The 22,384-nt window shown below is 43.2% G+C and overlaps 1 protein-coding gene across 4 annotated transcripts in view; it reads left to right on the top strand.

The window, feature by feature from the left end:
- The window catches only part of ITPR2 (inositol 1,4,5-trisphosphate receptor type 2), a 400,740-nt gene that overhangs the window by 117,267 nt on the left and 261,089 nt on the right, over positions 1–22,384 (top strand). For 2 of the 4 annotated variants that reach the window (XM_040987442.1, XM_040987439.1), the window contains exons 14-22: positions 6,003–6,144; positions 8,082–8,243; positions 12,205–12,377; positions 13,175–13,294; positions 13,397–13,582; positions 14,997–15,248; positions 16,187–16,331; positions 17,561–17,711; positions 21,214–21,279. In XM_040987442.1, coding sequence (XP_040843376.1) covers positions 6,003–6,144; positions 8,082–8,243; positions 12,205–12,377; positions 13,175–13,294; positions 13,397–13,582; positions 14,997–15,248; positions 16,187–16,331; positions 17,561–17,711; positions 21,214–21,279 — 1,397 coding nt within the window. The remainder of the gene's footprint in view (positions 1–6,002; positions 6,145–8,081; positions 8,244–12,204; positions 12,378–13,174; positions 13,295–13,396; positions 13,583–14,996; positions 15,249–16,186; positions 16,332–17,560; positions 17,712–21,213; positions 21,280–22,384) is intronic. The other 2 variants (XM_040987441.1, XM_040987440.1) reach the window with 1 other exon arrangement.

Raw genomic sequence — 22,384 nt, 5'->3', positions numbered from 1 at the left:
GCGCACTCGGCATCCCCCTGTGGAGCCCTTTTGAGGGCTGAGCGAAGCCTCAGGTGGAAGGAAGAAGCCCAGGCAGGTAGCAGCACTGCTCTGCAGCTACAGGTAATCTGCAGCTCTCAAGGCAGCCTACGGCGCTGGCCCCTGCCTGAGAGAGCTTGCGTTTTTATTTCCCCTGCCTCTTGCCCCGCTGTTTCCCAGTGCAAAGCATCATTGCAAAGAGAAGGCTTTGCCTCGGAAATATGAGGTTGCAATCCTTGATCTTAATTTAGTAATTTCAGAAAGATCACCTCCCATCAGATTTCGTTCGAACCTGCCTGCCGGGGCAGTTGAGCTTATTGGCATAGTTGAGTGCATTTATATTATTTTCACACTTAGAATTCGATATAAAATTCCATCTGAAAGTAACTGACAACCGTGATTATTTTTTTCCCTCCCCATGGAGACTACAGTTCTTGCTAGATATTCTTTTTTCTACTCAAAACCAGAGGAATGATGCAATGTCAGGAGGAGGGTTGGAGACTGCAGGAACTGTCTCCAGTGCTGGCGGAGTCTGAATGTTCCCCTGTCTCCCCTGATCCTCCTTCTCTTGCCCCAAGAGTGGATTCAGGTGGTGCCTCTGTGACCCTCAGCCTTAGGATTTTTTTGCCCTCCAGTGGTGTTTTTCTACTTTTATTCTGTAATTGCACCAATGTAGAGAGTGCTGAGAGCATGTCGTGGTGAAGCATAAAGGGAGAGCGGAGTGTGTGAGCTGGTCTTCAGGGCTGGAGGAAGTGACACATGCAGTAATTAGCCAGGATTCCAGCACCTTATTTCACCTCTGAGAGTGGGCAGGTAGCTGGGGGTTCCTTAGCACCTGCCCACATTGGGGGACACCATTCATTCCTGATTATCAGGCACTTGATGCATGCTGTGCATGGGGCCTTGCAGCTCTCCTTCGTGGAGTGTGTTTTGAGAAATCAATGCCTAAGCCTGACTCATGAACTTTGAAAAACATGTATGCATTTGAGAGGGAGGGAGAGAGAATCTGTTGCTTCGCTCTCCAGGTGCCTACTGGGAACTCGGTCTAGGCCTCCCACGTGGGTGGCAGGCACTGTCACCTGAACCACCACTTGTCCCCTCCCAGAGACCGCAGCAGCTGGAAGCTGGAGCTGGCAAGCCGGCCCAGGTACTTCCGTGTGGGACACAGGGGTCTTAACCATGAAGATCAGTATCTGCTCTCCATGAAAATTTTTGACAAACCCTCTTATGTTTCTTGTAAAACCTAGAATTATTCGTGTCTCTTTCTCCCATGGGAGGCGAGTGCTTCTGAATGTTTTTGTTACGTGCTGACCAGGCCCTCATCTTTCTTAGCATCCACATTTGGAGCTGTAGCCTTTTGAAGTGTTTGTTCTCATTCTTTGCAAACATGTTAATATATATTCGTAGGAATTATGGACGCCTCTTCCCTCTGAGAGATGTTGTCTACACGAGTTGTTGGGCAGTGATGAATTGCACTTCCTGTGGGTCTACCTCTGCCTGTGCTTGTCTTTACTTTTTGCTCCTGACATCTTTCCTCTGGGATTACGTTTCTCCATGCAGAAATCCTTTCTATAGTCCAGTTAGTTAAGGTCTGTTTGTCATAATCTTTTGCATTTTCACATGGATGACCATTTAAAGAAATTTTTACCTGCACTCTACAGTGATGCTTTATGTATGCAGCATTAGATGACAGATATTTGTTTTCTGACATCTCATTATTTTTTAGAAATCTTTTTATTGGTAACTTTACTTTTGGGTACTTTTGTACCCAGATATAAATTCCTTTGATGTTAGTATCCTGATCTCATTTGTGTTACGGTTGTGAGGCATCTGGTTTTAGTGTGTTCCACCTGACAGTTTGGGTTTATTTAGTGTGAATGCTTAGATTTTTCTCTCAATTGTGGAAAGTTTTTAGCCCCTTTCCTTCAAATGCTGCTGTTTTGTCTTTTCTCTGTGTTGGAATTCCTATTTAAAGTATAGAGGATCTCTTCTCCTTACCTCTTGTTTTTATATCTTTTAAAGTCTGTGCCCTATTGCTGTCAAATTTTTGAGACTGTCTTGTAAGTCATGATTTTTTTCCTTAGAATGTGTGCAAAATAGTTTACCTTTATCAATGAAGACTTTTATTGAAATGATTATGCATTGTATTTCTCAGATGTCTTTTGCATAGTCATTCATATCTGTTTTTTTAAATGTATGTTCATATTTCTGTATGCAGTTTTATATATAGTTGTTTTATTTCTTGGAAGATTGAGACCAACTCATTTAAAAATTCTCTTGAAATTAAGTTGTTACTTAGGTTATTCTGGTGAGGAATTAGTCCATTGCTTTTTCTTTTTACTGTCTTCCTTAAGAAAAACAAATTTATGAGAGAGAGAGAGAGAGAGAGAGACTGACTCCCAGCAGCAGTGGCTCAAATACCCACACTGGTTGGCTGGACTGGGCTCGGGCCAGAGCCAGGAGCTGGGAACTCAATCCAGGAACCCTTGGGAGTGGTAAGGGTGCAACTGTTGAGGCATTACTGCTGCTTTCCAGCGTCTGCATCAGCCCAAAGCCAATTGTGAAGTCTGTAGCTCAGGCTTGAACTTAGGTAATCCTGTGTGTGATGCTCATGCTACACTAAATACCTACTCCTGGCTGGCTGAATATCAGTCTTCTTCATATGCTATGGAATTTAAAATTCAGGTTCTTCTCAATTGGGAGATTTTTGTTTTTCCTCTTTGAATGCCAAATGATGTTTTGTGCCAATTTTTGGGTGCTACTAGACTACCTGGACTCCTCAGCTAGTGCAGGATCAGATCCGACTCTGGGGACTGAGAGTTCATGCGTTTTAGTCACTAAAAATGCAGGTGGCTAAGTTGATCCTGTGTATGCACTTCCTGTATTCCATCCCATCTATGCACAGCCGGAATGTGAACAGGGACAGTTAATATTTCAGTTTCTTGAACTGGTAAACAAGTTCCACTTCAGCTCCTGCCTCTCTATCTTTTGTTTAGTCCTTATCACATTGTTTTCAGTTCCTTTTGCCTTGTAGGAGTCTAATTTAAACTTGATTTTCACGTATTCATCTTATTTTGTTCCTTATCCACAAAGCTTCATATTAAGTTTTTAGGTGTGTAGTATCTTAAAAATGCATGTTTGTTTTTATTATCACTGCTGGGCTTGCGTCACATGAAAAAAAATCTTTTTAAGCCAAGTTAACTGATGGCTTGGGTTAGCAAGACATAATTACTATTTTGTATAGCAGTGGACTTGGGTCTAAACTAACTATAGACTAGCTTTTATTCTTGCCTGAGATGGAATGTTTGAGGTGAAAGGGCAAAAAAAAAAAGAAAACCAATGTTAATAGTGTCAGAAGTTCAGAGTTCTTGGTCCCAACTGCTCACCATCAGAGGCTGGATGCCGCAAGAGACCCAGGGCATTTGGAAGACTTTAAAGCAGGGTAATCTGTAATTGTCCACAAAATTGTGCTGTTCTGTATGTTTAAAGTTTTGATATCAATGTACTTGAAGCAGCAAAAGAAGAGTGTTATTAACTTCTTAGCAGAAAGTACAAAATCTGTTGTTCCATTGGGTTTGGGTTGAGCAGATAGCAACTGAAGGTTAACTTGATTTCCATTGGCTGAAGTAGCCTGAGCTCACATTTATTTGGTGATTTGCTGTAAAGCCCAGCAGAACGATGTGGGAGATTTCAGTCACAATGTCAAGAGAAGTTCTCAAGTTCTCACCACTTTTTGGTACCCTTGCCTTATTTCCTACTTGTCTGGGGTTAGTTTTAGAGATTGAAAATTAAGAATGTCAGTGAATACTGCTAGATAGATTTTCCAAACGTTTGGGTGAAATTTAAGGTAAATATACCAAAAACATGTAGAAAACATCCTGGACTTTTGGGATGACGGTTGTGCTTCCAGAAAGAGTGCTGACATTCCCACGTGCGTGGATACATTCTGGATGATGGTCTGTCCCTCAGCTCCGTGAAAGTGCATTCTCTTTTATGACGTCGCTCTTAAGATCTCTCTAACTCGATATATTCTGTGGTTTTTCTGGAGTGGTTGAAGCTCTAACATTGTAATCATTGATGCGTTCATGATTGTGCGTGCTAGTGACCGTGGGTGAGATGCTTAGCAGCATGAAAAAAGCTAATTTTTTCCTTATTACTAAAAAAGTCATGTTTGTTGAATGATTCACAAGTTGTTCTTTACCTTAATAATAATGAAGAAAATTTGGTAGACTTTCCAATACAGATATTTAATCAGTTTATTGGCTTTTGTAGTGAATTGAACCCCTGTACCTTTGCTCAATCTACAAATACAAGTAGAAAATCATAAAGGTCAGGCAGAAGGAGGAAGGAAAAAATGAATAAAGTAAAAGGTTTATAGACAATTGACATACTAAATGCTTCTGAAGTTCAAGTGATAGTTATAATAATAAAGAGTTAAAATTGAACATGAGACCCTGGCTCAATGGCCTTGTGGCTAAAGTCTCACCTTGCAAGCTGTGGGATCCGATATAGGCCTGGGTTCGTGTCCTGGGTACTCCGCTTCCCTTCCAGCTCTGCTTGTGGCCCAGGAAAGCAGTAGGGGGTGGCTCAAAGCCTTGGGACCCTTCACCCATATAAGCGATCTAGAAGAAGCTTTTGGCTCCTGGCTTCAGATTGTGCAGCTCTAGCTCAGCTCTGGCTGTTGTGGTAACCTGGAGAGTGAACCAGCAGATGGATTATGGAATATAATTTTGTCTCTCCTCCTCTCTAAAAATCTGCCTTTCCAATGAAAATAAATTTAAAAAAAGAATGTGAATACATGGTTTTAGAATACCATTTTTAAAAAGATTTATTTATTCTTATTGGTATGTCTGACGTTTATAGAGAAGAGGCAGAGAGGAGGGTATTTTTGTCTGCTGGTTCACCCCCCAAGTGGCCACAACCAGCTGGAGTTGCGCTGAAGCTGAGCCGATCTGAAACCAGGAGCCAGGAGCTTCTTCTAAATCTCCCATTTGGGTGCAGGTTCCCAAGGCTTTGGGTCATCTTCTACTGCCTTCCCAGGCCACAAGCAGGGAGCTGAATGGGAAGTGGAGCAGCCAGGACATTAACCAGCGCCCATATGGGAACCTGGTACGTGCAAGGCAAGGAATTAGCCACTAGGCTATCGTGCTGAGGCCAATACTAGGGATTTTAAAGGCCAGTTAATACTTTTTTCTTTAAAAAGTTATTTTGAAAAGAGAGCAAAAGGCAAGAAGAGGGAGAGACAAAGTAATTTTCTATCTGTTTTCACTTTCAAAATGGTCACAGTGGTTAGGACTGGGCCTGGCCAAAGGTAGCAGCCAGGAAGTTTATCTGGTCCTTCTTTATGAGTGCAGAAGCCCTAATACTTGGGCCGTTTTCTATTACTTTCCCAAGTGTATTACTAGAGGACTGGATTGGAAGTGGAGCAGCTAGAACTCAAGTAACCAATGCCCTTAATGTGATGTTGGCATTGTAGGCGGTGGCTTTATGTGCTGTACCACACTGTTTTCCAGTTAACACATTCCTAGTCGTCTGGAACATTGGATTGTTTGCTTTGTCTCTATTGACAGATCATCTGTGTTCCTCCTATCTTGTGTGTTGAATAAATTGAAACATGCTAAGGATTACAAGATGTAGTTTGAAAAAAAAAAGAAAAAGGAAATGTGACTTGAGTTAATAGTTAGGAGATGTATGGCTGAGTTCCCTTAAGCACAAATGGTGTGCTGACTGGTCCCTGCTGCACCAATTGGCGGTAGGAAAGCACCTGGTAGTGGTACCTTACCCACTCATTTGTGGTCAGGGCTGGCGTGGCTCTGTTTCCTACCAGGTTTGCAAATACTCGATTAGACGTAAACGTTAGAGTTGGAGGAACTGGAGGAGGACTGTTTAAGTTTCTCTAATGTTTGGTTCTTAGCTTTAATGGAAAAAAAAATTCCTAAGCGAAGCACACCATAGAGTCACGTTTCCTTTTCACATGATGATAGGTTTGTCACCAAGTTATTGGAAGACCTCATCTTCTTTGTTGCGGACGTGCCTAACAACGGGCAGGAAGTTCTGGATGTGATCATCACGAAGCCAAACCGAGAACGGCAGAAGTTAATGAGGGAGCAGAACATACTGGCACAGGTGAGCTTGATTCGTATGTTCCACTTGTGTGTTTTATGTCTTGCATTATGGGATGAGGAAAGATGCTGTACTAGGGCCCGGTTGCCGTGTAAGAGACGATTTCAAGAGTGGCTGAAGACAGGAGGCGTCTGCTCTGTCACAGTTGTTGAGGACTTGGAGTCTGCGCGTGGCTTCTGTTGGCAAGTTCTTGCCCAGGGACTTTGAGCAGCTTGTTGAATGTTGGCTAGAGCCTCAGCTGCTTGGAGGCTCCACTGGGAGCCTGGGAGTCAGATCCTCCCAGCTCACCCACAGGGTTAACCTCAAGGCAAGGCAGCTTGCTGGCCTTTGAAGTGAGAGTCCCCGAAAGAGCAAGAAAGGACACCCAGATGGAAGCCACAGTGTTTTTAAACCTACTCTGGGAAGTAACATTCTGTCTCTAAGTAATATTCTGACTCTATGGTGTTCATAAACCCAGCCCACAGTTTACGCAGAGAGGGTCTCATAGGTTGTGGCTTTCAGGCAGCTGGTACCATTGGGGCAAATCTTAGGAGTAGTCTACCCTGCTCCCTACCCCCTGTTTTCTTCACCCCCTCTCCCCCAAAATAAGCCCTACAGACCATATGTATTCAGAAACTGCTGCAAGCATTTCTGAAACTGTCCTCTCCACTGCTTCCTGCTCTTGCCTTCCTGGGAAAGCCAACTCCTTGAGGGTGCCACACAGTATTCTCGGTTTTTTTTTCACCGAAAGCATACAACTGCTCTTGTATACTGTTTGCTTGAAATTTGTCATACCACACCAGTAAATTGACTCAGTTCCCAATAGCATACATATGTGCTCATGTCTAAGTGTGCTTTATGTTTTGTTATTTGCTATCTAAATAGTGAACTTTTATATCAGTTATAGACCAAAGATGCAACTTAAAACATACAAAAAATCATGTTCTTGTTGAGAAAGGCAAGGAATGAGCACACTGTTCATTAATAACTGAACGTGGTTGGAAATTCAAAATAACTGTTTTTAAAAATAAAGGTTGGAAATGTCATGATGGTAGCAATTCTTTCACACAAAACATTTAATTTCAAGGCTTTTAGGGACTCGGATGGTTGAGTTGTTAATGCTATTTTTGGCAAATATTTTGAATATTGTTTTTCAGTATTACAAATGTGAGGTTTAGCAGACAGAAAATCATTGAAGAAAGTGTAATTAGTATCACATTTCTTGACCTCTGAGGGGTCATTGCTCTGCAGGTGGCTTTCATGTGTCAGTGTTCATACCCTGCATATGGGGCTCTTTAGACAGCTTCATCATCCTGCCAGCTCATCTCCAGGTGATCCCAGCTGCTGTCTTTTTACCATAGCATGTTACAGTCCTCAGTGCCTCTAAGACACCTCCTAACCGCTGACTTTCCCACAGCAGTCTGGCCAACTGGATACACCAGCTGCCCGTGTAGTTTACTTGTCAGATGCAATTGCTAACACATTCGCCGTTTCAACCGCATCTTTGTGTAGCAAGTACAATGTATGAACTTTGTCACATAGAGATTGATAAGACATATTTAAGGGTAGTTTTCTGATGTTTTATCTTGATTTTGGAGAGTTAAAAAATAATAGAAAAATTGGCAAAGCTTATAGAAACCAAGCTATATTTTTAATTCATCTGAAGGTGTTCATGTAGCTTGGCATAACTGAACGGCTGTTGTTTCTAATGATAATAAAATGTTAAGTCCAAGCAAAATCAATCAGTTCTTTTAAATAATGTATTGTTCATTCAGCTTAAGGAACCTTTCAGCTGGATTTTCTGTTCTTTGATCTGCTAGTCCTGTATTCCAAGTCCTTCCCATGAAATATTGCAATAACTGTTGCAATAAGGTTTTGAATCAATTTTCTTAATTGTAAAAAAATTTAGAATAGGTTGCTAAACCATGCACAGAGCAGGTGATTGCTTTTATTCTTGGTAGGTTTTTGGAATCCTTAAAGCACCCTTCAAGGAGAAAGCAGGAGAAGGCTCTATGCTGAGACTGGAAGATCTCGGGGACCAGCGATATGCGCCCTACAAGTACATGCTGCGGCTGTGTTACCGCATACTCCGGCACTCTCAGCAGGACTACCGGAAGAACCAGGTAAGTGTGGGAGAGGGGGGCGTTCTCACCTCTATCGCAGCTTTCAAGTACAGCAAGATTCTTTGATTACCATTTGGAAGCAGAGAAAGCTGGGACGAGAACTTTGTCTTTGGAATAAAATGTTTTGTATTGGCAGTATACACAAATGCTCTGAGTATTTTGGAGCTGTCCTGGGTATTCCTTCTTCCACATAAAATTAAAAACTTCTGTGGGGAGAATGTTATGAGTCCTTATACGTGCATGGTATTATGTGCTGCCAGGCAGGAAGTGTCCTGGACTTCCTTTGTCAAGAGGAATAAAGAATTTCTTGGCTTGAGAGATTTGCAAGGTACAGCATTGCCAAGTATGGGCCCAAGAATTTATTTTGTAGTGGGTGAAAAAAATGACATTGCATTTGCAACATTGGAAGAGGCAAAGAGGGGACATGAGCAAAAAGACCGCAGGGTGGGAATTCATGAGAGGGAGGTCCGTTGCTGGCTGGGGAAGCCGGGCCAGATGCTTGCAGCAGGCACTGTTCCAGTGCTGCATTGACGATATCTGAAGAATAATTGTTTTAATGATTTATTTGTTTGAAAGGAAGAGTAACAGGGAAGGGAGGAGATGGGTTGGGACACAGCAAGATCTTCCATTCACTGGTTCACTCCCCACCTACCTGCAGCAGCTGGTCGCTAGATAGGGCTGAAACAAAAAGCCAGAAACTCCATCCTGACCTCACACCTGGATAGTGGAGGCCCAAGAACTTGGGCTAGTCTCTGCTTTTTGCTGGGCACATTACCAGGGATCTGGATCAGAAGCAGAGTAACTGGGACACAGGTAGTGGTCTTTTATGGAATTCTAGTGTAACAAGCAGCGGCTAACCCACTGCATCACAGTGCTGCCCCTTTGGAAAAATAATTGTGTTTGTACTGAGTGTGTCTGTTTTTTCTCTTGATTTTATTTGTCAAGTGATGCTGTATTTATATAACATTTACATTGTGTTTGGTGTTATATGTCATCTAAATATGATTTAAATATATGGGAAGATATGTGTAGGTTACATGAAAATATCATGTGGTTTAATATGAGGGAGTAGAGTATACTTACATTTTGGTGTCTGTGGGGTCTAGCAGCCAATTCCCTATGAGCACCAAGGGGTGGCCATTGTGTGGCCATGGGTGAGCTACACCTTTCTGCCTAGAGCTAGAGTTAGAATGTTGAGCTGACCAGGAAATGAAGAGCCCAGCAAGTGCTGCCCTCCGTTTCTCCTTTACTTTAATGAAATAGCATTGATAGCTGAAAAATTGTACTCATTTCTGTTGAATTAAGAATGACTTGTATTAAGCATAAGTACCCTTCTGATTTTTAAAAAAAGTTCTGTTTATTTAAAGGGCAAATCTATAGAGAGGTGAAAGAATGAGACAGGGTAGGAGAGGGAGGGCAAAAAGGAGGATGGGAGAGCAGATAGGAAGGAGGGAGGGGAGCGCAGGTGGATGGGGGAGAGAGAGAGGGAGAGATAAAAAACTTCTATCCACTGGTTCATTCCCCAAATGGCCACAAAGCCAGAGTTGAGTCGATCCAAAGCAAGGAGTCAAGAGCTTCTTATGAGTCTCGTTGTGGGTGCAGGGGCCCAAGAATTTGTAGTATCCTCCACCACCTTCCCTGGTTGGGAGGCTGGATTGGAAGTGAAGCAGCCAGGAGTTGAATCAGCACCAAAATGGGATGCTGGGACTGCAAGCAGATTACCTTGCTATGCCACGGTACTGCCTCAACGCCCCCCCCCCCCCCCCGGTATTTTTAGAACATGATTTTAAAATGTCGGCAGTGTGACTTTTAACATTTTTTGCATAATCACATGGCTTTATTTTCACATTTTATAGTCCTGATGTTGAATTCATTTGTGATTTAGGACTAACCCAGATCTTTGTTTTTTTTTTTATTATTGAGTCTCTGTTTATTGTTATTTATAGAATTTGGCTACACCTCTAATTTCATTTGGTTACTTATCAGCATCTTGGGTGTTTGCCTTATACCGCAATATGACTGTGAAAGTCATAAAAGCGTGTAAATCAATACATATATTTAAAATTATATGCCATCAGAAGATAATTACTTTACTTAACTGGCCACCCAATGCACAAAACTACCATTTTGAAAGACCACAAAAATTTTGCCTGCAAAGTAATTAGATTTGTGCAGCCAACATTGTTTTTCAAAGAATAGATTCATTCCAGTAAATTTTATCCAAGATGCAGCCACTTTCTAATCAATACATCCTCCCATTACAGAAACAAAAAATTTCCAGGGAGAATCTCCAAGAAATCAAAGACAGAGCTTTGGGTTGTGAAAGGAGTTAAGTTGACCAGTTCTCTGGTTGTGTGAGGTGTGTCCTTTGTCCGCAGAGGTGGGGCCTGGAATATGGGAGGTCATGGCTTGGAATATGGGAGAGCGATGGGCAGCAGGAAGAGCATGTTACACCTGAAGGAATGAAACTCCCCAGTCAGTAGCTTTCTGTCACTCTGAGTGACATTGTTACCCATGTCCAGGTTTCTTTTGACCCAACTCTTCAGCACCTAACTCTTTAATCTGACTTTGCAGACTGCAGCTGTGCTGTTCACCTTTTGTTGACAGCTCCCTGTCACAGGGCATCTGCCCTGGCTGTTCCCATGGTCCAAGTGGCTTCTCTCCAGGTCCTCCCATGGCTGCCTCCTTGTCATTCTTTCCATGTTGGCTCACATGTCACCTCTTCTGCATCAACTCTGTCTACAGCTGCCAACCCTTGATTTCTCTTCACTTATCAAAATGTGACATGGTTCTGTTTGTTTACTGCCTTTTATCTCAGCAGCATGTAAGCTCAGAGAGTTTGTGTTGTTGATTGCCATATCCTTCCAGAAATATTTACTGGGTCAAAGTGATTATATTTTTCTGTTTGGTATCTTTGAAAGTATTTGTTTTTTTGAGAGACAAAGAGAGAGTGCATTTCTGTTTGCTAGTTCTGTCTCCCAAATGCCTGCAGTGAGTAGGACTGGGAGCTGGGCATTGATCTCAGGCCTCCTGCATCAAGGGCAGGAGCCTAGTTATTTGAACCAACTCTGCTGTCTCTTGGGGTCTGCATTAGCAGGAAGCTAGGCTTGGGAGCCGGAGGTAGATTTGAAACTCGGGTACTGTGTTATGGGGTGTGGATGTCTTATCTGCTAGGCCACATAAAAAGTGTAAGAAATTTTATGATTATTTTTAAGAGAGGATATTTACAGAGTACAAAAAAATAAATTCACCCTTTCCCCTTGAAATTTGTGCTTCAGTGGAATTAGAACTGGTGCCTCATGCAAGAAGTATCATGGTGTTCTTTCCATTTCAGTATTTATGTAAAACCCTTGGTGTTGACTTGTAGTGAGAGCTAAAAGAATGGCCTCTCCTAGGTTTGCAAAATCCTAATGATGTAATAACTTGTGATTTGTTTGAGCATTGCCTTAGAGCTAGAATGCTGGTGATGTTGCTGTGTAGGACACCTGTGATGCTGTCGGTGTCCTATTTTGCTGGACAGCAAGGATGGCACAAGTGACTGGATCCCTGTCATTATGCTGAAAGCCTGCGTGTGTTCCTCCCTCTGGCCTGGTCCTGGCCACTGAAGATTTCTGGAGAGTGAAATAGTAGATGGCATTACTCCATCCTTCAAAAAAGTCTTCTACTTCAAATAAAATGCTTTTTTGTTTTTCTCATTTATGAGAATTAAATTATCCCATGTTAAAGGTGTTACAAGCCTATATTTTTGTTACAGTTTAACTTATTTCTTTGCTAATACGTTTTCATTTTTTTCTTTCAAAATTTTGTTTATTGAAAAATGGTTTACTTGTTCATTTGATGATTTTTTTTCCCCAGTGGGTTTTCTGCTATGAATAAATTACTCAGGGCTGCCATTCCTGGAAGCTGTTCCTGGTGAGCCGTGTGGCAGCACGCTCTAACTGGAGGCTTTTCTCCTTTGCAGGAGTACATTGCTAAGAATTTCTGTGTCATGCAGTCCCAGATTGGCTATGATATTCTGGCAGAAGACACGATCACAGCTTTGTTGCACAACAACAGAAAACTTCTCGAGAAACACATCACAGCCAAAGAAATAGAAACATTTGTCAGTTTACTCAGGAGGAACCGAGAGCCAAGGTTTGAAGTGGTGCAGCTTCTGTTCTTAGCAGGGGCTGAGATTTCTGTCTCATCTTTAGAACTTTGAAAAGTTAGAATTCTTTCCTGTTGTTGACTTTCGGGACAATCTGTGTTGGGCTTCATGCTGTAACAATTACATAGGCTAAAGTTATTATGTGGTAGCAGGTCTAAGCCCTGGGTAGACTTATATGTCAGGGTAATGGATCTTCACTCTGACCAGTTACAACTTTTAAAATACCCTATGGGATTTTGGGAAATTTATTCCTATGTATTGTATCATTTAAATCTCTATGCATTTTCTCAGTGAACATTTCACCAAGTACTCTGTCTGGGAAAAGCAAGTGTGGAAATGTCCAACACATTGACAGTTTTTTCTTCATTGACTGGGACAGCAACTGCAGCTACGGGGTGGAGCTGGGTCTCTGACTTGAGAAGCATATGCTTGCTTGTGTCTAGATGATGCTGTGATCCTGTTTCGTTCTGTACTTTAGCTTCTGTTTTGATATTGAGTTCTGGGGAGTCTCACACGAGGAGCAGATAAATGATTTTCTAAACATAAGTCACAGTGCTGTGGGATAAATATCACCACATCAATAGAAGCAAACATGATTATTTGTGCTTAGCTTTGGACTCAGTAGAAAGAAGCGGATGTTGAACTTGTGGCTGGAGGTGCAGCCCATCAGCAGCACATTGGAAAGGCACTGCCTGGGATGACAGGAGGCTTGGGGCTGATGAGTTTCTTCTGCTGTGATGACTTTGTGTTCAACTTCATCTTTTATTTATTTATTTATTACCAGATTTCTGGATTATTTGTCTGATCTCTGTGTGTCTAATACGACTGCCATTCCTGTGACCCAGGAACTCATCTGTAAGTTTATGCTGAGTCCTGGCAACGCAGACATTCTCATCCAAACCAAGTAAGCACGGGCAGTGCAAGTATCTCATTCAGTTCCTTGATGCTTTGTCCTGGTTGTCAGTGCACCGCCTCATGGGTTCCCATCTCTGTTCTTCGCTTCAAGGTTGGTCTCTATGCAAGTAGACAACCCCATGGAGAGCTCCATCCTTCCAGATGACATGGACGATGAAGAAGTGTGGCTCTACTGGATTGACAGCAACAAGGAGCCTCATGGCAAAGCCATCAGGCACCTTGCTCAGGAAGCCAAAGAAGGCACCAAGGCTGATTTAGAAGTCCTCACCTATTACAGGTTAGATGTTGTAGGAATTGTGATTCTCAGCTTCGTATGTGGAGAGGGACTTCCTGAATCCTCTCAGTGTTAGGTGATACTGAAGAGGAAATCACAGACATGTATTTATTTATGTGAAAGGCAGAGAGAAAGAAAGAGGAAAGTGAGTGAGAACAAGAGATCTCTGATCCGCTTGTTCCTTCCTGCGCCTTCAACAGCCGTGGCTGGGGCAGGCTGATGTCGGGAGGCAGGAGCTCAGTCTGAGTCTCCCGCAAGGATTGGCAGTGTACTTGAGCTGTCACCTGCTGACTTCCCAGATGGGAATCAGCAGAAAGGTGGAACTGGGAGTACAGCCAGAACTTGAACCCAGGCGTTCCAATGTGGGATTCAGGTGTTCTAATTGTCTTCTTAACTGTAGTGCCTAGTACCTGCCTGTGAAGAGGAAATTTTAAAAAGTGATGTGAGGACTAGGTTATCTGAAACATTTAGTGCTATTTAAGACATTGACAATGAAAGCTAATGTCTGTGTTTTCTAAATATACCACTTGAAATTTCCTGGCTTCCCGGATTTTGAATAGCACTCAAGAGGAGGGCAGAGAGTGCCCCGTGTACCCTGACTTCTTCCACAGTGCAAATTCAGTGGTCTTAGTCTCGTGGTTGTAAGATCCCAATGTACAGATGCCATTTAAGCTGATCATGCTTGACTTAGAAATTGAGTAGGGATAAGCAAAGGGTAGAGTCTTGACTCCTCTCCACACTTTGAGTATGGATACTAGAGCCTTCAGTAATGCATAGAGGTCCCATCTACACTTAGGGTATCATACATTGGAGTGTCCAGCTACATTTAAAGTGCAGAATGAGCCCCTTTCACCCATGTGGTAGATCCAGTTTGAGTTTTAGGCTATTGGCTTTGGGCTGGTCCAACCATGGGTATTATATAATAGGCATCTGGGAAGTGAACTAGTGGATGAGTGACTCTCTCTCTCTCTCTCTCTGTCTCTCTGTCTCTCTCTCCCCCTTTCTCCAGCCCTCCCTCCATCTTTCTGCCTTTCAGACAAACATAAATAGGAACTTTAAAAAAAATTAGATTGTGCATGCCCAGAGCTGCCAGCTCAGTGGGGCTGGGGAAAGCATACAGAGGTGATTGCTTATGAGCTGTTTGTCCACGACCTGTGCTCAGGTGTAGTGTACTTTGGTGACACTCCCCAGCAGACATATCCAGCAGACTCACATTACTGGAAAAAGCAAGAGAAATTGTAACTGAAAAGAAGTAGAGACAGCTTCATGTGTATATTGCAGATTAATCGTTTAACTTACTACCAACAGACACTTGGAAATAGGAGTGTCATTGGATGTCATAAGTGACTGGTGCTGTGATGTTTAAGAACTCCACTGAGATAAGACAAATGATTGCAGTTCGCTCCATGTTTCCCAGGTACCAGCTGAACCTCTTCGCCAGGATGTGTTTAGACCGCCAGTATCTGGCCATCAACCAGATCTCCACGCAGCTCTCTGTAGACTTGATCCTGCGCTGTATGTCGGACGAGAGCCTGCCCTTCGACCTTCGCGCCTCCTTCTGCCGCCTCATGCTGCATATGCACGTGGACCGGGACCCGCAGGAGTCTGTGGTGCCTGTCCGCTATGCCAGGCTCTGGACAGAAATCCCCACCAAGATCACAATTCATGAGTATGTGAAGGCAACTTTCTCTCCATATTTAAATTCAGCAGATGAACTCACAATCTGGTGTCTTTAATTTTGAAATGAAATACATGGAAAGGGATTTGTGTGTTTTAAGGTCGTTCATCTTCCTAAATGCAATTAAGATGCTCCTTTTTGAAGATAAAATGATAATTTTTTTGTGATAATAGAAGCATCTCCCTGGAAGTTAACAAACAGAAATACTATTAAAAATGCAAGTAACAATTTGTGAAGTGCTTACTAACAGACTGAGTTAAAGGTTTGCCTAGGGCAGGCATTTAGACCTGGGCTTGCCATGTTACATTCCGTATCAGAATGCCTGGGTTTGATACCCAGCTCTGGAACCGATGCCCAGACCCTGGGGGGGCAGCAAATGATGGGCCCACGGGTTTAGGTTCCTGCCAGTTGGGAGACCTCATTCAGTTGCTGGATTTCAGCTTTGGCTTCAGCCCTGCTGGGAGCCGTTTTGGGCTTCTGGTGAGTGGAACAGCCAACAGCTGCTCTCTCCCTGAGTGGCTGCCTGTCTCCATGTCTCTGCATCTCAAACGAGGCAAGCCAAATGCTTGCATTGTTGGAGTTTCGGTAAGTTTGTGGTTAGTGTGTATCATGAAAGCATTGAGGATAGATTCCAAGTTTTTTCACAGTCTGTGTTAAGTACCCTCAGAGTAACTCATTCCACAAATAGTGTCTGTCATATAAATGAGACCACAATATCTGGGTGGCCAATTTATCCAAGACTAGGAAGCCAGAAGTTCAAACATGTACAAAGGTACTTTGAAATGTTTGGTGTGACAAACTTTGAAATCCATGCAGAGTGTTTTTCATAGCATGTGTTTTCCATGAGTTTTCTGAACATTGCTGGTGTGTTTTCTTCTCTTTAAAGGGTTACACTCTGTTTAAGTTGCTTTGTCTTCTGTCTTTCCCAGATATGATTCTATAACTGATTCTTCTAGAAATGATATGAAGAGGAAATTTGCACTGACAATGGAATTTGTTGAAGAATACTTGAAAGAAGTTGTAAATCAGCCCTTTCCTTTTGGAGATAAAGAAAAAAACAAACTGACATTTGAGGTATTTCTTTTAGACAATTATGTATGATGTAATTAAAATCTCTCTGTCAAAAATTGGATTTCTTGCACATTGGAGACTTTCCCCTTAATCCTGAGGCCGCTTTCATGACTGTCAGCTGACTTAGGCCATGTAGGTATGATGCTCTTTGCCTTTGATAAAACACAAATTTATTGTTTTGATTATACCTTCAAATATAGTAAATTATTTTTTAGTTGTCTATTTATTACTGTGTTCCTGACTTTTTTTGTTTCTTTCATGTGCAAAGAAAATTTTGCACACTATATTTAGATTATTTTTTCATCTCTGTAATGTTTTTTAGTCCCATTAAATTGAATTGAGATAGTTTTGCTTGTCACATATTGGGGACAGAGTGACATAGCTGTTACTTTATACCTGGCAGATGAACTCCCCAGAACTTAGCAGCTGAAGACAACAAACACGTATTAACTGTTGGTTTCTATGGGTTGGGATCCCAGGCTTAGCATGAGAGGTGGTTGTGACCTGTAGTGTCTCTTGAGGTCACTGTTGGCTACAGCGGCTGACATCTGGACCTTCTAGCTTCTAAACTGGCTTGTGCATGTTGGTGGCCACACCTTCCTGCTGTTGCTGGTCAGACCTGGCCGCTGCTTCCCTCGTGGACATGCCTGGAGACTGCCTGAGTGTCTGCGTGATGGGGCACCTGGCTTTCCCTCGAACACAGGGCTGCAGTCCTGTGTAATCCAGTCTTGGAGGTGACATGTTACCACTTCTGACCTACTCAGCTGGTTACACAGACTACTTGGTGCAGTGTAGTAGTTTACTGTACGTCAGGGCCACCCATGGGATGCTTTCTCTTGTCCTTGGTTATCCACAAGGTCACAAATTGCAGGGGGCGAGGCTGTAGTATTTCTACACAAATTTTATGGGTAATATTCTTATTAAAAGTAACTATCGTATAACCATCTGTTAAGTGGTATCCTAATGACCTCAGTGAGTTAATAATTAACTGATAGATAATTTAAGTATAAACTTCTTTAATCGCTTTAAAGTAACCAACATCTTATTTGGAATTAATTCAAGGTTTGAGTAGTGCAGTTCAAGTAGATGGTTTTGCAGGTATTTCAATTCCTAGGTATTAATAATTAGGATGCTTAGAACTGTTTGAAATCATGTAGATAATATCATGGGGCAGTGTTTATTCGGTCTCCAATGGTTTTCTTCTCTCCCTTCCTCCCCTCTTTTTCGTGAAGGTTGTCCATTTGGCTCGGAACCTTATATACTTTGGATTTTATAGTTTCAGCGAGTTATTGAGGCTCACAAGAACACTCCTGGCCATCCTTGATATCGTACAGGTCCCCATGTCATCGTATTTTGAAAGATTAAGCAAATTTCAAGATGGAGGTGAGACTTTTCAAAAATGTTAGATTTTTGTTGTTGTTTGGAAGCCAGATAAAAAAGAAATTCACAGAGTGGGAAACTTACGCACATATACTTGCTGCTGCCTGTGGAAAATAGTCCTGTGCTGAAACTGAGCTGAATGAATGAATGTGCTTGTCTGTTTTCCACAGACACTTAAAACACATATTCTCAAGTTCGGATTCCACCTGTCATGTTATACCCATCCACAAGTGAGAATGTCATGGGTTTGAGGAGATGGAAGCATCTCAACGTCTGTGGGGTCGTCTTGGTGTGGGTGTTGTGCCAGATGTGCTTCTTAGCAGAGTGCAGAAGGGAGCCGGAAGAGGGCTGGCTCAGGCCATTCCAGAGGAACAGTGAGTGCAGAGCTGGTGTGTGTGGCCGCGGAGCCGAGGCAAGAAGGTGTTGTTGTCAGAGCAGCCTGCGTTCGCGTCCTGCCTCAACCTCTTAGTGACCTAGGCAGCATCCCTGTCTTCCCTGTGATTATCTTCATTTCATCTGAGACATGAAGACAATACTAGCATCTTCTATTTCCTGGTTAGAGGCAATGGACAGCCAGCAGCACGTTTAACAGGCTTGTGACACTGTCTCATAACTCAGTAGAAGTTTTTGACAGTGTAGTGATTGTCTTTGATTGGGTGCCTGAAAACAGCTTGAGCTAGAGAATGGTTTGCTGATGGTTTCTTGAGGTTTGCACTCAAGAGTGTGTGTGATGAGGTAGGATGGGGGATGGACAAGAGAAGCTTAGCAGTAGAGAATCAACAGCTGAGACCCCAGGCAATCCTGTAGGTGGCTCTGGGGTGTGGCTGGCCCTTCAGGCACGGGGACTCCATGCTGGGTCTCCCTGTGTCATCCATCCTCCAGCTCTGGCTCCCTCATGAAGGGTGCTGCGTGATGACAGGAAGACACATCCTTTGGTCAGCAGTCGTTCCTAGGGAGAGGCACTGCACATGCAGGGATCTGTGTCTCGGTCATGCAGAAGAGCTGTGGGTGGAGCACAATGCTACCCACCACGGTTTGTGCTGCAAGAGCTGAAAGAACATCCAGAAATCGAGCTTCAGACTTCAGGAATAAATATCTGATTAAGAAGTGCAAATGAGGAGCTGACTCGGAAGCTGAAGCAATCAACTGCTGCAGCTTCAAGGTCTGGAAAAGCCGCCCTGATGATCAACGTGGAGCAATTTGAGCCCTGTCTGTACCCTGCTCAACACAGCTGGATGCTGGAGGAGCGCACCAACGTCAGTGATGCAGGTAGACAAAGTGAACATCACCTGTCAGGAGAGGCATCTCCGGAGCTCGTCCACTGCAAGCCCTCGTGGACAGTTACAGAGCCCTGAAAAAGCACCGGGAACAGGAGCAGGGGCTGTGTGTAAATTACCCTCTGCAGCGGAGAGTCCGTCTCAACTGTACAACCCCTGGCGATGTGCCCAGGTGTTTATGAAGATGAGTGATGAGTGATCGAGTAGGCTGTGGATGAGTGTGGTTAAATGGTAGGGGTTTGGGGCTCTCTTGGGGATTGTGTGAGTGAAGGAAAAGGTAATGAGGGGGAAATCGGGAATGCTGTCAGATGAGAGAAAGCCAAAAAAAAAGGAAGGACTGGTGAGTGGACTTAGAAAAGTTTGTGGAAAATAGAATTAAAAGGTAAGTTGATTTTGGTGCCAGAAGCGACTCCTCCTCCACTCCTGCCCACCTAAAGCCAAACTGGACAGAACTGCACTTCCCAACTCTGACAGGAGAGGGAGCTCTGCATCTGGAGATCTAGGGGATGCAGAGATGGTAGCGGTCTGAGTTTACAGCAGACTGCTCTAAGGCTGAACAAAGTGGGGTGATCAAAACATTTCAGCTATTGGAAAATGCATTCTGAGAAGCAACTGTGAAACAAAAGTTGCTTCAATTATCTTCATTAGAAAGTGCTATTAAAGGAAGCTGGAATCACAAATTTACTAGCTAGGTTCAGAAACAGACTAAAAGAAATGAAAGAGTTGACGTGAAAGTCATTTGAACTCTGGAAATGTAAAGAATAAAATGTTAGACTTTATTTTTAGAAATACAGTCATAAGGCTTCAAGGGGGGGCTAGATTTGTATTAAAATATATTAAGACATGATAACATACGGCAGAACAGTGAAGAGAATGGTAGTGATGTTTGGTAATAATGATGAACAGACAAGGGCAAGGAAGAAGCATTGCAATAATAATTGGAGTCCTTGATGAAGAAAATACTGTGTTGGCAAAGAATGGGTTTTTGGAATTCTAAAACATGGTTTGGCTTGTTGGCCTTCAAGTGATTGGTTTGGACTGCGTTTCCCTATCTTAATGAAAATTTAATTTCAGTTGGAAGACAGAAAAAAAAATAAAAGCAGAAAAAACTAATTTTATAAATATTATTGCTACATAAACTGGTTTCTTTGAGTAAATGGTCCGGTTTTCTAGACTCCTGATATGTCTGGAACATGGCTTGCCAGAGAAGGGGAGGCCCTTTGTCGCTGTCTCATTTAGTGCTCTCCGGTTCCCTTCAGCACTGCTGGGGCTGGACTGGCAGAGGAATGCTGGGGAGACCCCCGGGGGGGCACTGGGGAAGCCATCATGTTCAGAATGCTCAGGCTCTTGGATCCTGGAGGCCCAACAGGCCTGCGGTCTTCAGCAGGGTGTGCACACAGAGCTTTCATTTCTTTTTTTCCCCCTGGGAAATCCTGGAGGGTTGGATATCCAAGATCGGCATTCAAGGCAGAGGCGGCAGGGATGGCTGGCCTGGAAGGGAACAATTTCAGCAGGTTTCCTGTTCTGGTCTGTGCTTCAGGCCAGACCCACTTACACTTCCCCATTAGTTGTTTTCGTCCTAGAGCTGGTTGGGGTCTGAGTCTTATTCCCAGCTTCCCAGTGGCTTCTTATTAGCATGCTCAGCTCAGCAGAAATTGCTAGGCTCAGAGGCAGCTTCTATTCCTGTGCCCTCAAGGTGGTCCATTCAGAAAATGATGGAGGAGCTCTCACAGGGACCCACAGGGAGCTGGCTCTGCTCTCTGGCCTGTGCTGGAGCCAACTGGAACATTGTAATCACCAGCTATCAATCCCTTAGCCTTCTGTAGCTGTGTATGTGTGTACTCGCTTAGGAAAAGAAATAATGTTTTCAAACAAATGTATTCACTCCCAGCAGGCTATGTTGTTGAGTCAATTTGCTTTGCCTAATACCTATCATTTGCGCCCTGTGATTTGAAATGCACAGGCACCATTCAGTGTAATTGATCTTTGGGGTAGAAGGATTATGTCAAGCGGTGCTCTTCTTTGTCATGTATAGAAGTTAAAAGCAAGTGCACACATCAGCTGAAAAGAGGCAGATTTTCTATATTCTTTGCAAACATTTCATTTTTAAAATTATACAGTTGCTTTTTAGCCTTGCCAAAGGACATTGCGACACAAAGATTTATACTGCCAGTCATCAGGGTCACTGTTCTTTTTAACAAAAGGATGGGTGTATTTTATTTCGACAGAGAGTCATTTAAACAGCGGGAGACAAGCGGGAACTCCAATTCTGCGGTCTTCTCGGGAGCAACATGGTGGGTGTCAACTCTGAATTGCAAGAGTAGGTGTCACAACCATCTGGGCCCGAGAGTGGTTAGTGTAGGGCCATTGACCCAGGTTGGTTTGCGTCCAATTTTTAATTTTTGAGAAGTTTTCAAAAAGTTCACGGAAAATACGTATTTTGAAAAAAAAGTGTATTCATTTTGTACTCTTTCGAACCAAAACAAGCTTTTTAATTCTGTGTTTCCACAAGGTTTTTGAAGTACCTCTTCCTTTATATTTTAAACATTTATCTTATTTTTATTGGAAAGGCAAGCTATTGCAGAGCGAAGGAGAGATGGAAAGATCATCCATCTGATAGTTAACTCCCCAAGCGGCCGCAACGGCCGGAGCTGAGCTGATCCAAAGCCAGGAACCAAGAACTTCTTTTGGATCTCCACATGGCTGCAGGGTCGCAAGGCTTTGACCCATCCTTGACTGCTTTCCAGGCCCACAGGCATGGAGCTGGGTGGGAAGTGGAGCGGTTGGAACAGGTAACAGTGCCCATGTGAGAGTCTGAAACGTGCAAGGCGAGCATTAAGCCACTAGGCTGTCACGAATGCTTTTTTTTTTTTTTTTAAAGAAGGAATAGGATCCCTTGTGAGTCCCACCCTCAGTGACAGGCTTGGCCTTTTCTCTTGTGTCCATGGGCATGTTCTTAGGACATTCAGATCCTTCCCTTGCTCTGTGCATCACTGCACCCCAGCAGCTGGTGTCAGTCAGGAGGGTCCCAGCCCTACGGTGTAATTGTCCCCCCAGAGGTCCCGCTTTCTTAAAACCATCATCATTCTGAGAATGAGGATGTCAACCACAGAGTTTTTGGGGACTTGGAAATAGACTGTGGTACTCTGCTCCTGGTTTCCCCAAATTCATGTCCTTTTTACATGCAAGATACACCCATTTCATCCAAACATTCTTCTTACATCTTAACTTGTTGCAACATCAGAGGTCTCATCTAAAAATCACCCAACTCAGAAGTGGGAGTGGAGGAGGGCACGAGGTACATCCATCCTGAGGCAGCTGCTCCTCCTGCTGTGAGCCTCCACATCAAAGAAATTGTGCACTTCCACATTACTAAATCTTAAAGAGAAAAGGGAAGTG

The sequence above is a fragment of the Ochotona curzoniae genome, unplaced genomic scaffold (assembly GCF_017591425.1).
Source record: "Ochotona curzoniae isolate NIBS_2020 unplaced genomic scaffold, NIBS_Ocur_1.0 contig_4645, whole genome shotgun sequence".
Taxonomy (NCBI): domain Eukaryota; kingdom Metazoa; phylum Chordata; class Mammalia; order Lagomorpha; family Ochotonidae; genus Ochotona; species Ochotona curzoniae.
The sequence above is the reverse complement of the archived record's forward strand: the minus strand, read 5'-3'. Positions and strand labels throughout refer to the sequence as shown.